Below are 18,643 nucleotides of genomic sequence, written 5' to 3' on the forward strand. Positions count from 1 at the left end.
ATTTCGTCATAGCTAAACGAAATTGCAGGAAACATGTACTGGCGGAGGCCACGATCCCCCATGAGCCTAACAAGCTTTTAGCCTCATCCATTTGGGGCCCTGACCTCTTCCCGGCCTCTGTAGTGAACGAAATTCACTGCGAGACAGTCAGGTTTAACCAGAGTCTAAGGGTTCGCTGGGGACTGGTCTCCAAACGGAAACCGGAGTCCGCTGGATCAAATCCCAAGTCAAAAAAGAAGCCTAGGAAATTCCAGCCTTTCCAGGCTCCTCAACAGCAGACTCTAGTACAAGCGGTTCCGGTATCACAGGTACCGCAACCTTTGACTTTTAAGTCGCAGCCACAACAGCAGTTTGTGCTGCTTACACAATCGCCACAACAGGCACAGGCTTCAACCTCCTACACTGTCTCCCCTGCCTACAACCCAGTGTTTGAAAGCCAGTCCTTTTAGCCCTTCAACAGGTTTGGCAGGGGTAGCAGAGCTAGAGGCGCCTTCCGTCAACGGGGCGGCGGAAGAGCCTCCAACCGAGGCAAAGGTTCACGAGGAGGACGTGGTGCATGCCCTTCCTCAAACCAGTGAGGATCCCCAGGTAGGAGGGAGACTGTTCCTCTTTCGTCACCGTTGGAGGTTCAGCAAATGGTCCCAAAGCATTGTGTCCAAAGGTCTAGGATGGAGTTGGCTCAAAGGTCCCCCTCCATCCAACACCTTTTATCAGCAACCAACAGCGGAATTGGTAGAGTACTCTCAGGAACTCCTTCAAAAAGGAGTAGTGTCAAGAGTCAAGCATTTAAAATTTCAAGGTCGCTTGTTCAGCGTGCCAAAGAAAGGCTCAAACAAGCGAAGAATAATTCTAGACTTGTCTCGTCTGAACTTATTCATTCGTTGCGACAAGTTCCGGATGCTGACCGTTTCACAGGTGCGGACCTAACTTCCCCGTGGGGCCGTCACCACCTCTATAGATCTTACAGATGCCTACTATCATGTTCCAGTAGCAAGACACTTCCGCCCATTTCTAGGCTTCAAACTAGGAAATCAGGCCTTCTCTTTCAAAATAATGCCATTCGGGCTCAACATAGCCCCCAGGATATTTACAAAACTGGCGGAGACAGTTGTTCAAGAACTAAGGTCTCAAGGAATAATGCTAGTAGCTTATCTGGACGATTGGCTCGTGTGGGCCACAAGCATCGAAACATGTCGCAGAGCAACGGTCAAAGTAATCCGGTTTCTGGAACATCTGGGCTTCCAGATAAACAGAACCAAGTCCCGGCTAACACCGGAGTCCGGCTTCCAGTGGTTAGGGATTCAATGGGACTTAAACTCCCACACTCTATCAATTCCACCGTTGAAGAGAAGAGAAATAGCCAAAGCAGCCAGACAATTTCTCAAGTGCAAGCAGACGTCCCGGAGGAACCAAGAAAGAATCTTAGGTTCTCTCCAATTTGCTTCGGTAACGGATGTTCTTCTGAAAGCCAAACTAAAGGACATAAACCAGGTTTGGCGTTCAAGAGCAAACAACAGATCCCGGGACAAACTAGCCCCTATCCCAACGATCTTACGAAAGAGACTCCGCCCGTGGACAGAGATCAAGAATTTGTCAAAGACAATTCCGCTCCAATTCCCTCCGCCGGCCTTAGTGATCCACACAGATGCATCACTAAGCGGCTGGGGAGGCTACTCACAATACAAAAAGGTACAGGGAACCTGGTCCCTACCATTCCACCAGCTTCATTTCAATGTACTGGAAGCTATGGCAGTGTTCCTCACCCTGGAAAAGCTTCATCCAGCCAAGAAATCTCCTATCAAACTGGTGCTGGACAGTGCAGTAGTAGTTCACTGCATCAACAGGGGAGGCTCCAAGTCGAGCCACGTGAACCATGTCATGATAGCCTTATTTTCACTAGCAAACAGGAACAAATGGCACCTGTCCGCCACTCATCTAGCGGGCGTAAGAAACGTGGTAGCGGATGCGCTATCACGCTAAGTTCCGCTGGAGTCAGAGTGGTCCCTGGACAAGGAGTCATTCAGTTGGATCTGACAACTAGTACTGGGGCTTCAGGTTGTAGAAAAATGCACACTTGTGCGCATTTTGTTTTTTATATATTATATGTATAGAGTTTGGTTGTGGTTTTTATGTTAATGTTTGCTCAGGAATAGCTATTTTTTTTTATATTAAAAGCAAATGCATTTTATTTGCATCCCTAAATACCTCTTAGGACAATTAAAAGTAACGAGCCATTCCTGAACCATATATTTAAGTTTGTCAGGTTGTTCGCCACCTAACACCAGGCTTAGAAACCGTTGTCGGCAGCGAGCGACCTGAAGAAGGCAGTACGGAGAGCTCAGCGTAAGCTACAGGACCAGATCAGTCTTCTCCGGATTTAAAAAATTATTACAGCTAAGAAGCAATGGCTGTCACAAATTAATTTGAGGACCGTGGCTCTGGTCGTAATTTCTCACGGATGAATGTCATCGACTTGAAAACCTAGTACTCAAGAGCTCTACAGAAGGCTTCCATCATCACCACTACCTTCGTCACTGCTTTATTATGGACCTAAATGACTGGCTATTTGTTGAGATCCTTCTGATGTTTCGGAAAATAAGGGGCAATAGTGCGGACCGAATGCAGGTTCTCTGACGGATAGAGCAAGAACGTCCACGCTAAGTTTACAAAGGTTTTGCAACTCGACCAGGATCATCCTATTCGCCAGTCATATCCTTATTGTCAATTGTCTAGTTTTTTCAGTTTATTTTGTAAATTAAAATAATTTTTATAACATATTTTTGCTTTACCTTTATGTTAAATTGCTCTTTGTGTAATTGCTTTTCGAAAATGGCGACGAGGATGGGATTGGTTGCGAGGTCCATTGCCTTGAGTATTTTTGTTGTTGACATTCCTTGTGCAGGTTGCGTTCCAGAGTCACGGCACTCTAATATTTCCCTATATCATATTTAGTTTTAAATTTAAGTTCATTTAAATTTTCGCAAAATGCCGCCAAAGAGTATTTCGCGTAGTTCTCGTGCAGCCCTAAGGCAGCAAGTTACCAAGAAGTGTAATTTGATAGAAAATGTTATTTCTTCGATGTCTGTAAGCGATGCTAAGGAGCATATGAACGTATTGTTGGACCTTAAAGAAAAACTTGACAAAGTGAATAAAGAGGTTTTAAATGAAATTTGGGATAGCGCAGGTGAATTCGTGGACAGCGATAAATTGGTGAGTGAGGAAATGGATACTTGGTTTGTTTATGACGATCGTTTAAATGAGTGTCTTTCTCTCCTTAAGACCACGGTGTCTCCTTCGGATCGTTCGCGTCCTGAAATTTCACAGCTTAAATTGCCTGAACTACCTTTACCGACATTTGCTAATAGGGAAGGTGAGGATATTTCGAAGTTTTTGCGAGAGTTTGAAGCGACTGTAGATAAGTATGATCTTAGTACTCACGTTAAATTTACCCTTCTTACGAGACAGCTTTCAGGCGACTCGCTTAAACTAGTAAGTTCTCTAGATTGTAGTAATCGTTCGTATGACGAAGCTAAGAAATTATTACAGAAAGCGTTTGCAGATACTTTGGCTCAACAATACAGTGTTATTAAGCAGTTATCGGAGTTAAAGTTGACTTATCAGAGTGATCCATATGACTTTATCAGTAATATGAGAATTATTTGTAATCAATTTGAGGCTTTAAACATAGATAGAGACATAGTTTTACAGTTTTTCATATGGAATGGATTTAATGACTGTTTCAAGAATCAGTTAATGCATATTACTGGCTCAAATAAGCCCTCTTTGCAGCAAATAGATGAACATATCTTTACTGCTTTAGAAAGGTATAAAGACCTATCTAAGAAATTCAATGTAAGACAGGGAAATAATGTTCAGAGAAAGGTTGTTTCAAAGGATGTGTCGAAGTCAAGTTGTTTAGCTTCTGCTGTTGATGGTAGCGTTGAGAAATCCAAAGTTAAGGAATGTTCTTTATGTTTGGCAGATGATAAAGGAGACTTTGATCACCCAATTTATAAGTGTTCGGTATATGTAACTCCACAGAGTAAAATTGAAAAACTAAAACAGTTGAATTGTTGTACAAACTGTACTTATGATTCTCATAAAACTTCAGATTGCAGGTTTAAGTTTAACAGTAAATGTAGATATTGTAACAAGTGGCATTTCAGCTATCTTTGTAAATTTTGTAACGACCCAAAAAGTAATGCTAATAACCCTAAAAGTGATTCTGATAACGACGAAGTAAGTAACCAAAAGGTAAAGGTGAATAGTAAAGAGAAATCTAACTCTAATTCTGTTGTTTCTAATCTAACTTGGTCTGATTTGGGAGTTTTGAGAATCTCTTGTAACCCGGTGACTGCTATGCCTTCTTTTTTCGTTGAATGACTCTGGGGATAGAGGTATAAAGGATTCGGGGAGTCAAGTAACTTTTGTAGAGGAAGATTGGGCTAAGAGTATGCAGTTTGAAGTGGTTGATCCGAATTATTCTTTGGTAGTGAATGGTATTAATTCTTCAAAGCCGTTAGCTACTGTGGTATACAAGGTCAAATTGAGTGAAAATTGTTTTACTGCTATTGCCATAAAGTCCATTAATTTGAAATTAGTATTGCCAGGTGTATCTGAGGTAGCTCAAACCTTTAAAGATAAGGGCTATGTATTAGCTGACAAAACTTTGCATCTATGTAGGGACAAAATTGAAGATATAAAATTGCTATTGGGGAATGATAATTCGCATTTAGTACCTCAGAAGGATGTGCTGTTTGGAGGTAGTTCTGAGGTGTTTCCATCGTGGATACTTGGAGTTCACCCATTAGGAGTGATGCTAGTAGGTGACATTGAGAGGTATAAGCAGAATCTTGCTCTATTACCAGACAGGATAAAGCATTCTTCTGAAGTTTGTATAAATGGTGATTGTTCCCTTGGAAGTTGACGGTATTTTCGATACAGATGGATTGTTCTGAGATCTGTAGAGAAATTTAAGTTTCCTGCTTATGTTAATATTTCTGTTTTAAATGATAAGGGTCAGATTGTTGAAACTGAACTTGAGAAAGCAGCAGAAGAAATTCTTTCCTCAAAGGCAGAAACTGTTTTAAACAGTGATTCTAAAGTGTACGACGAAGACTTTATGGAGGAGAACAGGAAAGTAGTAGAATTTGCTTTAGCAAATACCTTTAGAGATAGTGAAGGAAGGTTAGTTATGCCTCTGTTATGGAATGGGAAAGTAGCTCATTTGCTTGGAAAGAATCAAAGTTTGTCAAAAGCAATATTAAAGTCCAATTTTAAGAAATTTAGTAAAAAGGGTAATGCTTTACATATGATTGATGAGGTTTTTAAAGAACAGGAACAGCTAGGCATTATAGAGAGAGTGTCTAACCTCGAGCAATTCTTGGAGGATAACCCCCAACATAGCTTTCTACCTCACATGCCAGTGTTCAGAATGGACCATGAGTCGACAAAATGTCGTAATGTATTTTTGTCCAATTTGTGTGAATCTGACCCAGGTAAACCTATAACATTATCACATAATCAAGCAATTTTTGCTGGTCCTTGTTTGAATAAGAAGATTTCAACTTCTATTTTACAGTTAAGGTTTAATGAAAAGTTGATATGTTTTGATATTAAAAAGGCATTTCTGATGATTAAGTTGGTGCCTTCAGATCAAAGTAGGTTACTCTTTTATTGGTATATAAATGTATCTAAAAAGGACTATTCCTTAATTGTTTATAAACATTGTAGACTACCATTTGGTTTGCCATGTAGTCCAGCTTTATTAATGTTAGCACTTTATAAAATTTTGATGTTAGAGGTCCAAGGTGACAATATTGATGTGAAGGAATTGAAAAAAGAAAAGAGTTATATAACTTAGCTTACATGGATAACTTGGCTTTCACAACCAATGATGCTGAAAAGTTGAAATAGGCCTATAAGAAACTTAAAAGTATATTTTCTCCCTATCAATTTGAACTACAGCAATTCATAACCAATGATGACTCTCTGCAGCAACATATAGAATGAAGGTAAGGAAAGACTCCTACAAAGGTAAAATTGCTTGGGTTGATCTGGGACAGAAGTAGTGATACTCTGTCGACAAGTAAGTTGGTACTTGATAAGGATGCAATAACCAAAAGACAGATTTTAAGTTCAATTGCAGCCAATTTTGATGTGTTCTCATTTTATGGTCCCTTATTAAACAGGGCTAGATTATTTATGCATTCGCTACAGTGCAGAAAAGAAGTTGGATGGGACGATACCCTATCGGATGATAAATTACGAGAGTGGACTAATATTTGCAAGCAAGTGAATGGTGTTCCTGAAATTCCAGTGAAGAGATTTGTTGGTCGTAGAAATGATCCTTTCCAACTGATTGCTTTTTGTGATTCTAGCAAGCATATATATGGAGTTGTGCTCTTTATCAAGAACTTGAGAACAAAGGAGGTAAGTTTCCTTCTATCAAAAAATAGAATAATTGGGCGCCAGTTAGAACTAAAGTCTATCCCTTCTCTTGAATTTCAATCTCTTGTGCTTGGTACGGAAACTGTTGTTGATATTTATAAAGAACTCTGTGGTTCAGAGAGTGTGTCTCCCATTAACATAACAAAGTTGGTAGTATTCTCAGATAGTGCAGTTGCACTGAGTTGGCTAAATTCTCGAACAAATAGGTTTGATAAACTAAGGAAACTAAGTATTTTTATTATGAACAGGTTGCACAGAATCGAGAATTTATGTGAAACTGTCCCTGTGACTTTCAAATTTTGTACAGGTATGATAAATCCTGCAGGATTGTACTACCAGGTCCTTGTCTTATAAGAGGTTGATAAAATCAAATTTTTTCACAGGACCTGATACCATTCAGGATATCTTGGAAGATGACCATTTGGATGTAACAATCCCAAATCCTTTAACCAACGTGCTTGAAGTTTCAGAGGGCCAGTGTGAGATAAGGAGTGTGACAGAGCCAGAGATGGGAGATATTTTAAATTCAACAATTCCAAGTTCCAGTTGGCTTCATTTGATTTCTGTCTACAAATATGTACTGACATTCATAAACAATGTCAAATTGAAATTGAAGAACAAATCTGGCAAGTATGACCATTTTGAAGTTTTCAGTAATGAAGAAATTTCTTTGAAAGCATGGCAAATGATCATTTTGCTTGATCAACAGCAAAATTTTCCTGAAGTTTTTAGATATTTCAGAGAAAAAAACCCTCAAATTAGAGATATTCCCAACATAGTGAGTCAACTGAATTTATTCATTGATAAGAAATCTGGTTTACTAAGAGTTAAAAGTAAATTTTGTAAGTGGAGAGACCATAAATATGAATTCCCCATTCTTTTGGCTAAAAACAGTAAATTGACCGAAGAAATCATAAACAAATTTCATGTTAAGTTAGCTCATTCTGGAATATATGCTACATTATCTGAGGCTAGGAAACAGTTTTGGATTCCTTGTAGTTTTTCTACTGTAAAGAAAGTCTTGAAAGCTTGTGTTCACTGCCGTAGATTTAACAGTAGAACTATAAAATTAAACCAGTCTCCATATAGGGAATTTAGGGTTTCTCCTCCAACCATACCTTACAGGTACATTTTCATAGATTATTTCGGACCTTACTGGGTATATTGGATGGGTAAGAAATCAAAAGTTTGGATATTATGTATCACTTGCTTATGGTCGAGGGCCATAAATCTTAAGGTATGTGTAGACCTTTCAGAGATTTCCTTTTTGAGAGCACTGCAGCTCCATTGTTTCGAGTTTGGGGTACCTGAACTCTGTTTAAGTGATCAAGGTTCACAGCTAACTTCGGGTGCTAGAACTGTTGAAAACTTTCTAAATGATAAGGACACATTATCTTATTTCAGGGAGAACAACATAAAATCTTTGAGTTTCCAGTAATACTATAAAGGTCACAGTGAACTTGGTTCTTTAGTGGAATCGTGTGTGAAGATGGTTAAGAGGCTTATTGAAGGTTCTGTTCGGAACATGGTCCTAGAATATTTAGATTTTGACTTTGCTGTCCAAAATATTGTACACTTAGTAAATCGTCGTCCAATTGCCTTTAAAGAATATTTGCGAAGCAATGATGGGACTGAACCTGTACCCTCTCCTATAACTCCAGAAATTTTAGTTAAAGGACACGAATTAAATTCCTTAAATATTATTCCCCATTTACATCCTTTACCTAGGGCAGATGATACTTGGGTTCCGAATATATCTCCCATTGCCCATGTGAAGGACAGTCACAGAAAGTTACGAAAGGCTAAGGAAAGTATAATAGAGATATATAATAACGAGTTTGTTGTGCAACTTGTGAACCAAGCAAAACTGATAAAACGAGGTAGATACCAACCTGTTAATCATAAGCTATTGGAAGTTGGAGACATTGTTCTCATAAAGAACCCCTCCTCAAACCTACTAATTTTCCAATGGGTATTGTTAAAGAGATAAAAGTGAACTCTTTGGGTGAAGTAACTGGTGCAACTGTACTCAAAGGAAAAAGTAGGGAAGAAACTAAAAGGCAACGTTCCTCTTTGATCCATTACTTTACAAAAGGGAATTTGAGGCTAAATTTAGCGATAAGGCGCAATCAACATGTGATGGTAAGCAGAGTAAGGAAGATTTAGTTAAGGAGAGACCCAAGAGGCAAAGTGCAACGATTGGGAAAGAGAGGGTAAAGAAACTATTTGAGGATGATTTAGCGTAATCATTTATCTATATTTCCATTCAATTTTTCTTAGAAAATTGAATCCCCTCGTGGAGTGTAGAAAAATGCACACTTATGCGGCATTGTGTTTTTTATATATTATATGTATAGAGTTTGGTTGTGGTTTTTATGTTAATGTTTGCTCAGGAATAGCTATTTTTTTTATATTAAAAGCAAATGCATTTTATTTGCATCCCTAAATACCTCTTAGGACAATTAAAAGTAACGAGGCCATTCCTGAACCATATATTTAAGTTTGTCAGGTTGTTCGCACCTAACACCAGGCTTAGAAACCGTTGTCGCAGCGAGCGACCTGAAGAAGGCAGTACGGAGAGCTCAGCGTAAGCTACAGGACCAGATCAGTCTTCTCCGGATTTAAAAATTATTACAGCTAAGAAGCAATGGCTGTCACAAATTAATTTGAGGACCGTGGCTCTGGTCGTAATTTCTCACGGATGAATGTCATCGACTTGAACACCTAGTACTCAAGAGCTCTACAGAAGGCTTCCATCATCACCACTACCTTCGTCACTGCTTTATTATGGACCTAAATGACTGGCTATTTGTTGAGATCCTTCTGATGTTTCGGAAAATAAGGGGCAATAGTGCGGACCGAATGCAGGTTCTCTGACGGATAGAGCGAGAACGTCCACGCTAAGTTTACAAAGGTTTTGCAACTCGACCAGGATCATCCTATTCGCCAGTCATATCCTTATTGTCAATTGTCTAGTTTTTTCAGTTTATTTTGTAAATTAAAATAATTTTTATAACATATTTTTGCTTTACCTTTATGTTAAATTGCTCTTTGTGTAACTGCTTTTCGAAAACAGGTAGATCTCTTCGCCACCGAGTCGAACCACAAACTCCCATGTTATGTGGCCCCCAACCTGGACCCTCTGGCCTATGCCACAGACGCCATGGCTATAGACTGGAATATGTGGAAGAAGATTTACCTCTTTCCTCCAGTGAATCTTCTCTTGAAAGTCCTGAACAAACTCAGGATGTTCAAAGGCCACATTGCTCTAATAGCCCCCAATTGGCCCAAGAGCAATTGGTTCCCACTTCTACTGGAATTGGGACTCCGACCTCAACGGATTCCCAATCCCAAACTATCACAACTAGTGCAAACGCGGACTGTGTTCGCTTCCTCAGGAATTCAGAAAGCCCTAACTTTATGGACTTCATGAAGTTTGCGGCACAAAGAGATGCTAATATCGATCCCCAGAACATCTTATTCTTAGAATCAGATAAACGGGAACCGACGTTGCGTCAATATGATTCAGCAGTTAAAAAACTAGCTGTATTCCTGAGGGAATACAACTAGTACTATTACTACTACTAAGTCTGCCCTTAAGAAGATCTTCCAGTTTGGATTCAAAATAGATCTGACAGATTCATATTTTTCATCCATCCCCAAGGCCTCCGCTAGACTCAGACCATCTGAGAGACCCAAATCTGTGTCATGGTTTTTAAATGATGTCCTTAAATTGGCCTCGGACACTAATAATGACTCAAGTGACTATATAGCTCTCCTGAGGAAAACATTATTCCTGTTAAGTCTGGCCTCAGGAGCCAGGATTTCCGAACTGTCGGCTCTATCTAGAGAATCAGATCATAGAAAGTTTCTCCCTTCAGGAGAAGTGTTACTTTCTCCAGATCGTCAATTTCTGGCTAAGAATGAAGACCCACTGGATAGATGGGCCCCATGGAAAATTCTCCCACTTCCACAGGACCCGTCCTTATGTCCAGTTACTTCACTAAAAGCATATCTAAGTAGAACTGCCCTACGATCTTCAGGCCCTCTGTTCATTAGGGAAAAGGGAGGCACCATTTCCTTAAAAGGAATTAGGCAACAGATTTTATACTTTATAAAACAAGCCAACCCGCAGTCCTTCCCACGGGTACATGATGTTAGAGCAGAAGCTACCTCTATTAATTATTTTCAACACATGAATTTTGATGATCTGAAGAAGTACACAGGCTGGAAATCTCCGACAGTATTCAAGCGCCATTATCTTAAGTCCTTAGAAGCCCTTAAATTTCCAGCAGTGGCAGCTGGAAACACAGTTTCCCCTGACACTGCTTAACTAGTAGTAAGTAGTTTACTTTCTATCTCTCTTTCCTACCTGCCTCGCTAGCATTCTTGCTGTAGCTCAGTTGTCAATGTAGCCATATTGTACCTTGGATGTCACATATTGTATATAGTACTTGTGATGTTTCCTTTTGTTTTGTATCTAGGATTAGTCACACTTTGCATTTAAGCCTTACTATGTACTCTTAAGTAACTGTTATGTTTTGTATTTTGGTTTAGCATTAATGTTCCAATTGCTCTGTTGTTACTTGTTCTGTAACCTTATATCTAGATTATAGCAATTAACCTTAATTGTTTTTGATTATCCTATATGTTACTTGTGTGCTTCCTTTTTCCCAAGCTTGTATGGCCATTTCTCTGGTACTATTTCACGTAGCGACACAGGCTGAGCCCAGAAAAGGGATTTTGACGAAGGAAAAATCTATTTCTGGGCAAACGCCTGTGTCGCCCAGTGAAATCCCACCCTTTCCTTTTACCCCACCCTTTCTTGGCCCAAGCTTGGGTGCTATCTGCAGGAATGACGTCAGAGGCGCTAGCCGTAACGGTAGTGAGTAGTGGGCCTTAGATCGGCTCCTCTGTAGATAAGGGATATTGAAGAAGGATGAATCTAAATGGCAAAGGACCTCTGGTAGTGGTTTCACTCGCCCCAGAAACCATACCGACACTTTAAATAAGGTGAGCGAGCCAGAATACTCTGGCATTTCCATATTAGCTTTTTTCTCTGGTATTATAGCAATATTCATACCTTAGAAATGTGTGCTAAAGGGACATTTCACTGGGCGACACAGGCCTTTGCCCAGAAATAGATTTTTCCTTCGTCAAAATCCATTTACTGGTTGGCCTGGAATGCAAAATGAAAGCTTTTTTCTTGTCAGAGCAAGTTGGTGTACTGGGAATTTTCCAAAAATAATTGATATACTGGAGTTTCTTTAACAGAAATATAGCATCCTTTTATTAATAAGTTTTTACATAAATATTTTTTGTAAAATGAAAAAAAACTAGTTTACTCATATAAAAATACAGTGTCTTTTTATTAGCAGAGGGTAACAATATACCAAATGCACAAACATTCACTGCCAATTTTTTCAAACATTGCTATACACTTGTAACCAGGAAGTTTAGAGCTGTCATTCAAATATCACAAAAATTTCTACATCTTTCTCCTTTTACTGTTCATTGGCTGGTATAAATAGCAATAAAACTTATACAATTAGAAAAGAAACTTATGGTAATTTGCTATTGGTGAATGTCTTGACAGCAAAGAGTAAATTTTTTTCAGTTAACCTGAACTTGTCATTTTAACTTATTTTTGTTCTTTCTTCATCAAACTACAAAAAATTACAAAAACAAATCACCTTCAAATCAACACCAATATTTTTATCCTAACTTGAATACAGTGGTACCTTAACCTTTAAACGCCGAAGCGGTAAATAAAAAAATTACTCCCGTATGCTGGAGGGGTTTGAGAGTGAGCGCGGAAGCGGAAAAAATATTTTTTTCAAAAAATCACAGCGCGCTTAGATTTCAAGATTAAGAGTTCATTTTTGGCTCCTTTTTTTGTCATTGCTTGAAGTTTAGTATGCAACCATCAGAAATGAAAAAAATTATCATTATCATTATCATATATAAATAATGCGATATATGATAGCGCAAAAACGAAATTTCATATATAATTGTATTCAAATCGCGCTGTGCGCCAAACGGTTAGAGGTAACAAGTTACTTTTTTTTCGTTGTAATGTGCACTAAATTGCGATCATTTTGATATATAACACATTGTAAAATGATAAAAGCAACACAGAGAAAATATTATTACAAAATGATGCATGAATTCGTAGCGCGCGGACGTAAAAAAATAATTTTTAAAAAATTCACCATAAATCGAAATATTGTTATAGAGACTTGCAATTTGTTTCAAAATGAAGGAAAATGATTGAATCTTACGATACTGTAAGAGTTTTAGCTTACAAATGCAGTTTTCGACCATTTCGAACGAGTTAAAGTTGACCGAATGTCGAATTTAAAAAAAAAAAAAAAATTTTTATATGCAAATATAAAAAAAATGAGAAATGCTACAACCTTCCAATAATTTTTGTTATATTGTGCATGTTTTTGCGCACATTTTCATATATAAAACTCTAAAAAAAGCGTAATATGAAAAGGCACAAATATTAGGAGAATGTGACCTACGCGTTTCGGAGATTTTCGGCCGAGAATCAGCGCGCGTACGGAATAAAAATATTTGTTTCAAATATTCACCATAAATCGAGATATTGTTCTAGAGACTTGCAATATGTTTTAAATTGAAGATAAATGATTGAATATTACTAGACTGTAAGATTTTTATGTTACAAATGCGTTTTTTGACCATTTTGGTTGAGTCAAAGTTGACCGATCGTAGTTTTTTTCCTATTTATCGTACTTTATATACAATTTATTTCAAAAATGATAAATGCTAACCGAACTTCCAATATTTTTTGTTATGAATTGTGCACGTCTTTTTGCGCACATTATATATACCTTTAAAAGCTAATATGAAAAGGCACAAATATTTAGGAGAATGTGACCTACGCGTTTCAGAGATTTTCGGCCGAAAATCGGCGCGCGGAGGGAATAAAAATATTTTTTTCAAATATTCACCATAAATCGAGATATTGTTCTAGAGACTTGCAATATGTTTTAAATTGAAGATAAATGATTGAATATTACTAGACTGTAAGATTTTTATGTTACAAATGCGTTTTTTGACCATTTCGGTTGAGTCAAAGTTGACCGATCGTAGTTTTTTTCCTATTTATCGTACTTGATATGCAAATATTTCAAAAATGAGAAATGCTACAACCTTCCAATCCTTTTTTTTTTGTTATATTGTGCATGTTTTTTTTGCGCCATTTCCATATATAAACCTTTAAAAAAAGCGTAATATGAAAAGGCTCAAATATTAGGAGAATGTGACCTACGCGTTTTCGGAGATTTTTTCGGGCGAGAATTCGTCGCGCGGAGGGGAAAAATTTTTTTTTTTTTTCAAAAATTCCCACCATAAATCGGAGATATTGGGTTTCTAGGAGACTTGCAATTTGTTTTTTAAAATGAAGAATAAATTGATTGACTATTAACTATACTGTAACGATTTTTTATTGTTGATAAATGCGTTTTTTTACCTTTTCGGTTGAGTCAAATAAGTTGAAACGATCGTAGTTTTTTTTCGGTAACTTATCGTACTTTTATATGCAAATATTTTCAAAAAATGAGAAAATGCTACAACCTTCCAATATTTTTTGTTATATTGTGCTGTTTTTGCGCATATTTCCATATATAAACCTTTAAAAAAGCGTAATATGAAAAGGCTCAAATATTAGGAGAATGTGACCTACGCGTTTCGGAGATTTTCGGCCGAGAATCGTCACGCGGAGGGGAAATTTTTTTTTTTTCAAAAATTCACCATAAATCGAGATAATGTTCTAGAGACTTGCAATATGTTTTAAAATGAAGATAAATGATTGAATATTACTAGACTGTAAGATTTTTATGTTACAAATGCGTTTTTGACCTTTTCGGTTGAGTCAAAGTTTGACCGATCGTAGTTTTTTCGTACTTATCGTACTTATATGCAAATATTTCAAAAATGAGAAATGCTACAACCTTCCAATATTTTTTGTTATATTGTGCATGTTTTTGCGCACATTTCCATATATAAACCTTTAAAAAAAGCGTAATATGAAAAGGCTCAAATATTAGGAGAATGTGACCTACGCGTTTCAGAGATTTTCGGCCGAGAATCGTCGCGCGGAGGGGGAAAAAAGTATTCAAAAATTCACCATAAATCGAGATATTGTTCTAGAGACTTGCAATATGTTAAAATGAAGATAAATGATTGAATATTACTAAACTGTAAGATTTTTATGTTACAAATGCGTTTTTTGACCTTTTCGGTTGAGTCAAATTTGACAGATCGTAGTTTTTTTCGTACTTATCGTACTTTATATGCAAATATTTCAAAAATGAGAAATCCTACAACCTTCCAATATTTTTTGTTATATTGTGCATGTTTTTGCGCACATTTCCATATATAAACCTTTAAAAAAAGCGTAATATGAAAAGGCACAAATATTAGGAGAATGTGACCTACGCATTTCGGAGATTCGCTGCCGAGAATCGGCGCGCGGAGGGAATAAAAATATTTTTTTCAAATATTCACCATAAATCGAGATATTGTTCTAGAGACTTCCAATTTGTTTTAAAGTGAAGGTAAATGATTGAATATTACTCTAAGTATTGCTACCCAAAAAAAAAAGAAAAAAAAATATTTGCTATATATATATAATATATCTATATATATATATATATATATATATATAATATATATATATATATATATATAATATATTATATATATAATATATAATATATATATTTTTTTAAAACGTAAAATATATATATTACATTCTTCGATTCTGGTACCAATACATAAATAAAAGGAATGCAGGTGACACTTCTCTTTTCGCATACAATGAAATGTCTTATTATTATTTTATCATGCACACATTCAGATATATAAAAAATTGTAATAAATATAAAACTAAATATAAAATAAATGCAGAATACTCAACTCTTAATTCCTGACTCTTCGTTCTATTCTTGTTTTCTCCCTCCTCCATTGAAGAGTCTTGCATTTTTTTCCACTCGACATGACGAGGTACAGGTGGAGGAGGGAGACGCGCGCCCTTACTGCTGATGGACCCGGCGGCCCCGTGCGCCTTCCACTGTCGGTTTGGTGGGGGCGCGCTCCAATACATGACCTAGTGTGGTACTTTCGGTCACACTCCCCTATCCTGCAAAGAGCAACTTTGCAGAGACGACAGAAGAACCGGGTGTCTCTCCTTCTGCCTTTCATATGGCACACCCGGCACCGTTTCTGCCTTCGCCCTTGTAAGGCCTCCAGTATGTGTTCGCCTGGCTGCAGCCGACACGCAGGGTCCACTTCCCGACGAGAAGCGGTGATGGCGGGGCCGGCAGAAAGAGGGGCGTCATCAGCAGGGGCGTCGTCAGCAGGGGCGTCGTCAGCAGGGGCGTCGTCAGCAGGGGCGGCGGCAGCAGGGGCGGCGGCAGCAGGGGCGGCGGCAGGTCGAGCAAAGTTGGCCCTCCTATCTGCCCTTTCCTCTAGGGGCAGATCTGCAGCTCGGGGCAGGGGGTCAGTTATGGAAGGCCACTCATCGGGATCGAAGTTGATGAGGGCATTCCCGGCTACCTCTAGGAACTGTATGTGAGTCAACCTCGGAAGATTGACACCGCGGTACCCACAGCACAGTATGTAGGCATTTTGGAGGGCCAACTGAAGGATGTATTTCAGGAGCTTCTGTGTCCACCTTCTGGTTCTCCTGGCGAAGGGATAGTACTGGATGAGCTGATCAAAGAGATCAACTCCTCCTATGTGCCTGTTGTAGTGCCCAATGACGGTAGGCCGCTCGGTACGAAACTCCTCAAACACAACTCGGCCCTGTCGACGTGTCTTCTTCCGCTGTACGATCTCTTCTTGGATGGGTTCATGACTCGTCGTAATCATGGGGACGAGTCGGACACCCTTCCAACAGATGACGAAGACAGCGCCCTTCCGCCGCCACTCTGTCTCTCCTCTTGCCAGGTGTTGCGGATGACTAGCGAACCTCTTGAGGACATTTGGGGCCCCACGCACCAACCGAAGGGTACCACTGACGTGAACACCTGCTTCATACAGTTCCTGGGCCAGGGATACCGAGTTATAATAATTATCCATAAACAGGTGATATCCCTGGTTACGGAAACGTCCCACAAGGTTGAATACAGTGTCACGCAGCGTGGAGAAGACCCCGGTATACACTGAAAAGTCCACAACGTATCCAGTGTTGGCCTCGGTAATGAGAAAGAATTTCACACCATATTCTTTGGCTTTCTTGGGGAGGTTTATACACTTTTTATACTAAGAACGTTCCTTTGTAAGGCATCATCCCCTCATCCAAAGACAGGTTCTTTCCAGGAATCACGAGATTACTACACCGCTCACGGATATAATCCAACACTGTATGCACTAAAATGAGGCGATCACTGTTATTTTGGGGTATGGCCCTTCGGTTGAAGGCGTTGAAGTACCTGTCCAACGCCAGGAAATTATCACGGGACATAACGCCAGGCACATTCGGCATACATAAAAAATAATTTCTCCTCCAATATTGCCTGACGTCGACAGCAGGTGTCATACCAAAATAAATGTGGAGCCCCAAAAAATGCGCCATGTCAATGAGGTTGCAACCCCGCCAGTAATACACAAGGTCGTCCTCAGCTCATACCGGCAGTACCGAGCGTAGTCCACCGTCTCGTGTACCAGGTATTCCAGCAATTCCTGCGTCAGGAAAAGCTGGATGAACCCCAAAACAGTCAGGGGTACTGGTATGGTCATCCCAGGGGTTGCCGGGAAGGGGTGCATGTTAGAAGGGGTGGGGTCCTCCGTCCACCCCTCGTCACTCTCCGACGACCGACCTTCACCTTGGCTGGCGCGACGAGCTGACCTTCTACGTGCCCGTGCGAGCGCACGGCGCACGGGTGCGGGCACGATATTGCACACTACCCACCGCCGTTGGCCCATCACCCTCACTTAGGCCCTCACTTTCTGTATCGTCCTCTGCGATAAAACTTGAGCCCGTATCCCCACCCTCCCCCTCCTCCTCAGATTCCCCTCGTAAGCACTGAACCCACTGAATTCGAGCTCACTTTCGGGATGTGAGCCTCGAATGGACATTGGGTGCATATATTCATCCTCACTTTCATCGGGACTGATGTCCTCATCACTCGATGACCATCCGCCATCAAAATGAGGACTTGCGACATGTTCCCGATCAAGCTCCGAAAGATACTCGTCTATGTCCCTTGGTTGGAGGCCTCCCAAATGCCTACGAATGCCCCTAAGGACGCCCACATGCTTCCTAGGGGTAACCAAAGGCATACAATGTGTTCCTGAAACACTTTCAGCCACACGTGGCCGCACAGAATGGCCTTGAGGCGCATGGTCATGCTGGGTGCTTGGCCCCTTGCCAGCATCCAGGTCCAAAACTCGCCTTACACGATCCCTTCCGACGGGTAAAACGCGCCTTTCACGGTTTACACGTCGTTGAGACATATCTATGAATGTCCTGTAGCAATACAAATGCTCAAAGTCTCGCACAAGTCCAGAAAAACACGCTTTTCACGAAAGATCGCTCTCGGATGGTGCGCTACTGATGCTGGCTGGAGCGAGAAGAAGGGATATCGCGCATGCGCACCTGGGTCACGCTTCAAAACAAAACAAGGCCTTGATCCGTGAACTCCCAGCATCCCCCAAGGCGCGTGATTCAAAAGTTTTAGGCTGGTAGGCCTATAAGTATTTTTCCGCGAATTTAAAAAAAAAACTTTCGTATGTCGACGTAAAATACATCCAGTCGGCACCCGACAGACAATTTATCTCGACATAAAATACGTCCAGTCGGCGTTTAAGGGTTAAGATACGAAATTAATGCGTTCCGAGGCGGCCTTCGTATCATGAGTTTTTCGTATCTTGAACTGTATTTTACACATGTAAAATGGCTAATCCGTTCCAAGCCCTCCAAAAACACCCCAGTAAATTTCATAATAAAGCTAAATTGACCTATAAACAATGAAATACTACAACAATTTGGACCATTCAATACCTAACTTAATATGTACTAGTAGTACTAATATGTATGTACCTGTAAATAAAGTGTATTAGTGGACATGGTATACAAGAAATACTGTACGTACATATGTACGCATGTAGTAAAATGTGGAAGCTTACCTTTCGAGTGAGGCTATCCCCGAAAGTAGCGACA

General features: G+C 39.6%; 2 protein-coding genes across 2 annotated transcripts in view; one reads left to right on the top strand and one right to left on the bottom strand.

Moving 5' to 3' along the window:
- The window catches only part of LOC135197854 (spatacsin-like), a 443,463-nt gene that overhangs the window by 65,087 nt on the left and 359,733 nt on the right, over positions 1 to 18,643 (bottom strand).
- LOC135197853 (uncharacterized) lies at positions 1,209 to 10,955 on the top strand. The gene is made up of 2 exons (XM_064225035.1): positions 1,209 to 2,055; positions 9,527 to 10,955. The coding sequence occupies exons 1-2, from the start codon at positions 1,305 to 1,307 to the stop codon at positions 10,018 to 10,020; spliced, it is 1,245 nt and encodes a 414-aa protein (XP_064081105.1). The 5' UTR covers positions 1,209 to 1,304; the 3' UTR covers positions 10,021 to 10,955.

The sequence above is a fragment of the Macrobrachium nipponense genome, chromosome 21 (genome assembly GCF_015104395.2).
Source record: "Macrobrachium nipponense isolate FS-2020 chromosome 21, ASM1510439v2, whole genome shotgun sequence".
Classification (NCBI taxonomy): domain Eukaryota; kingdom Metazoa; phylum Arthropoda; class Malacostraca; order Decapoda; family Palaemonidae; genus Macrobrachium; species Macrobrachium nipponense.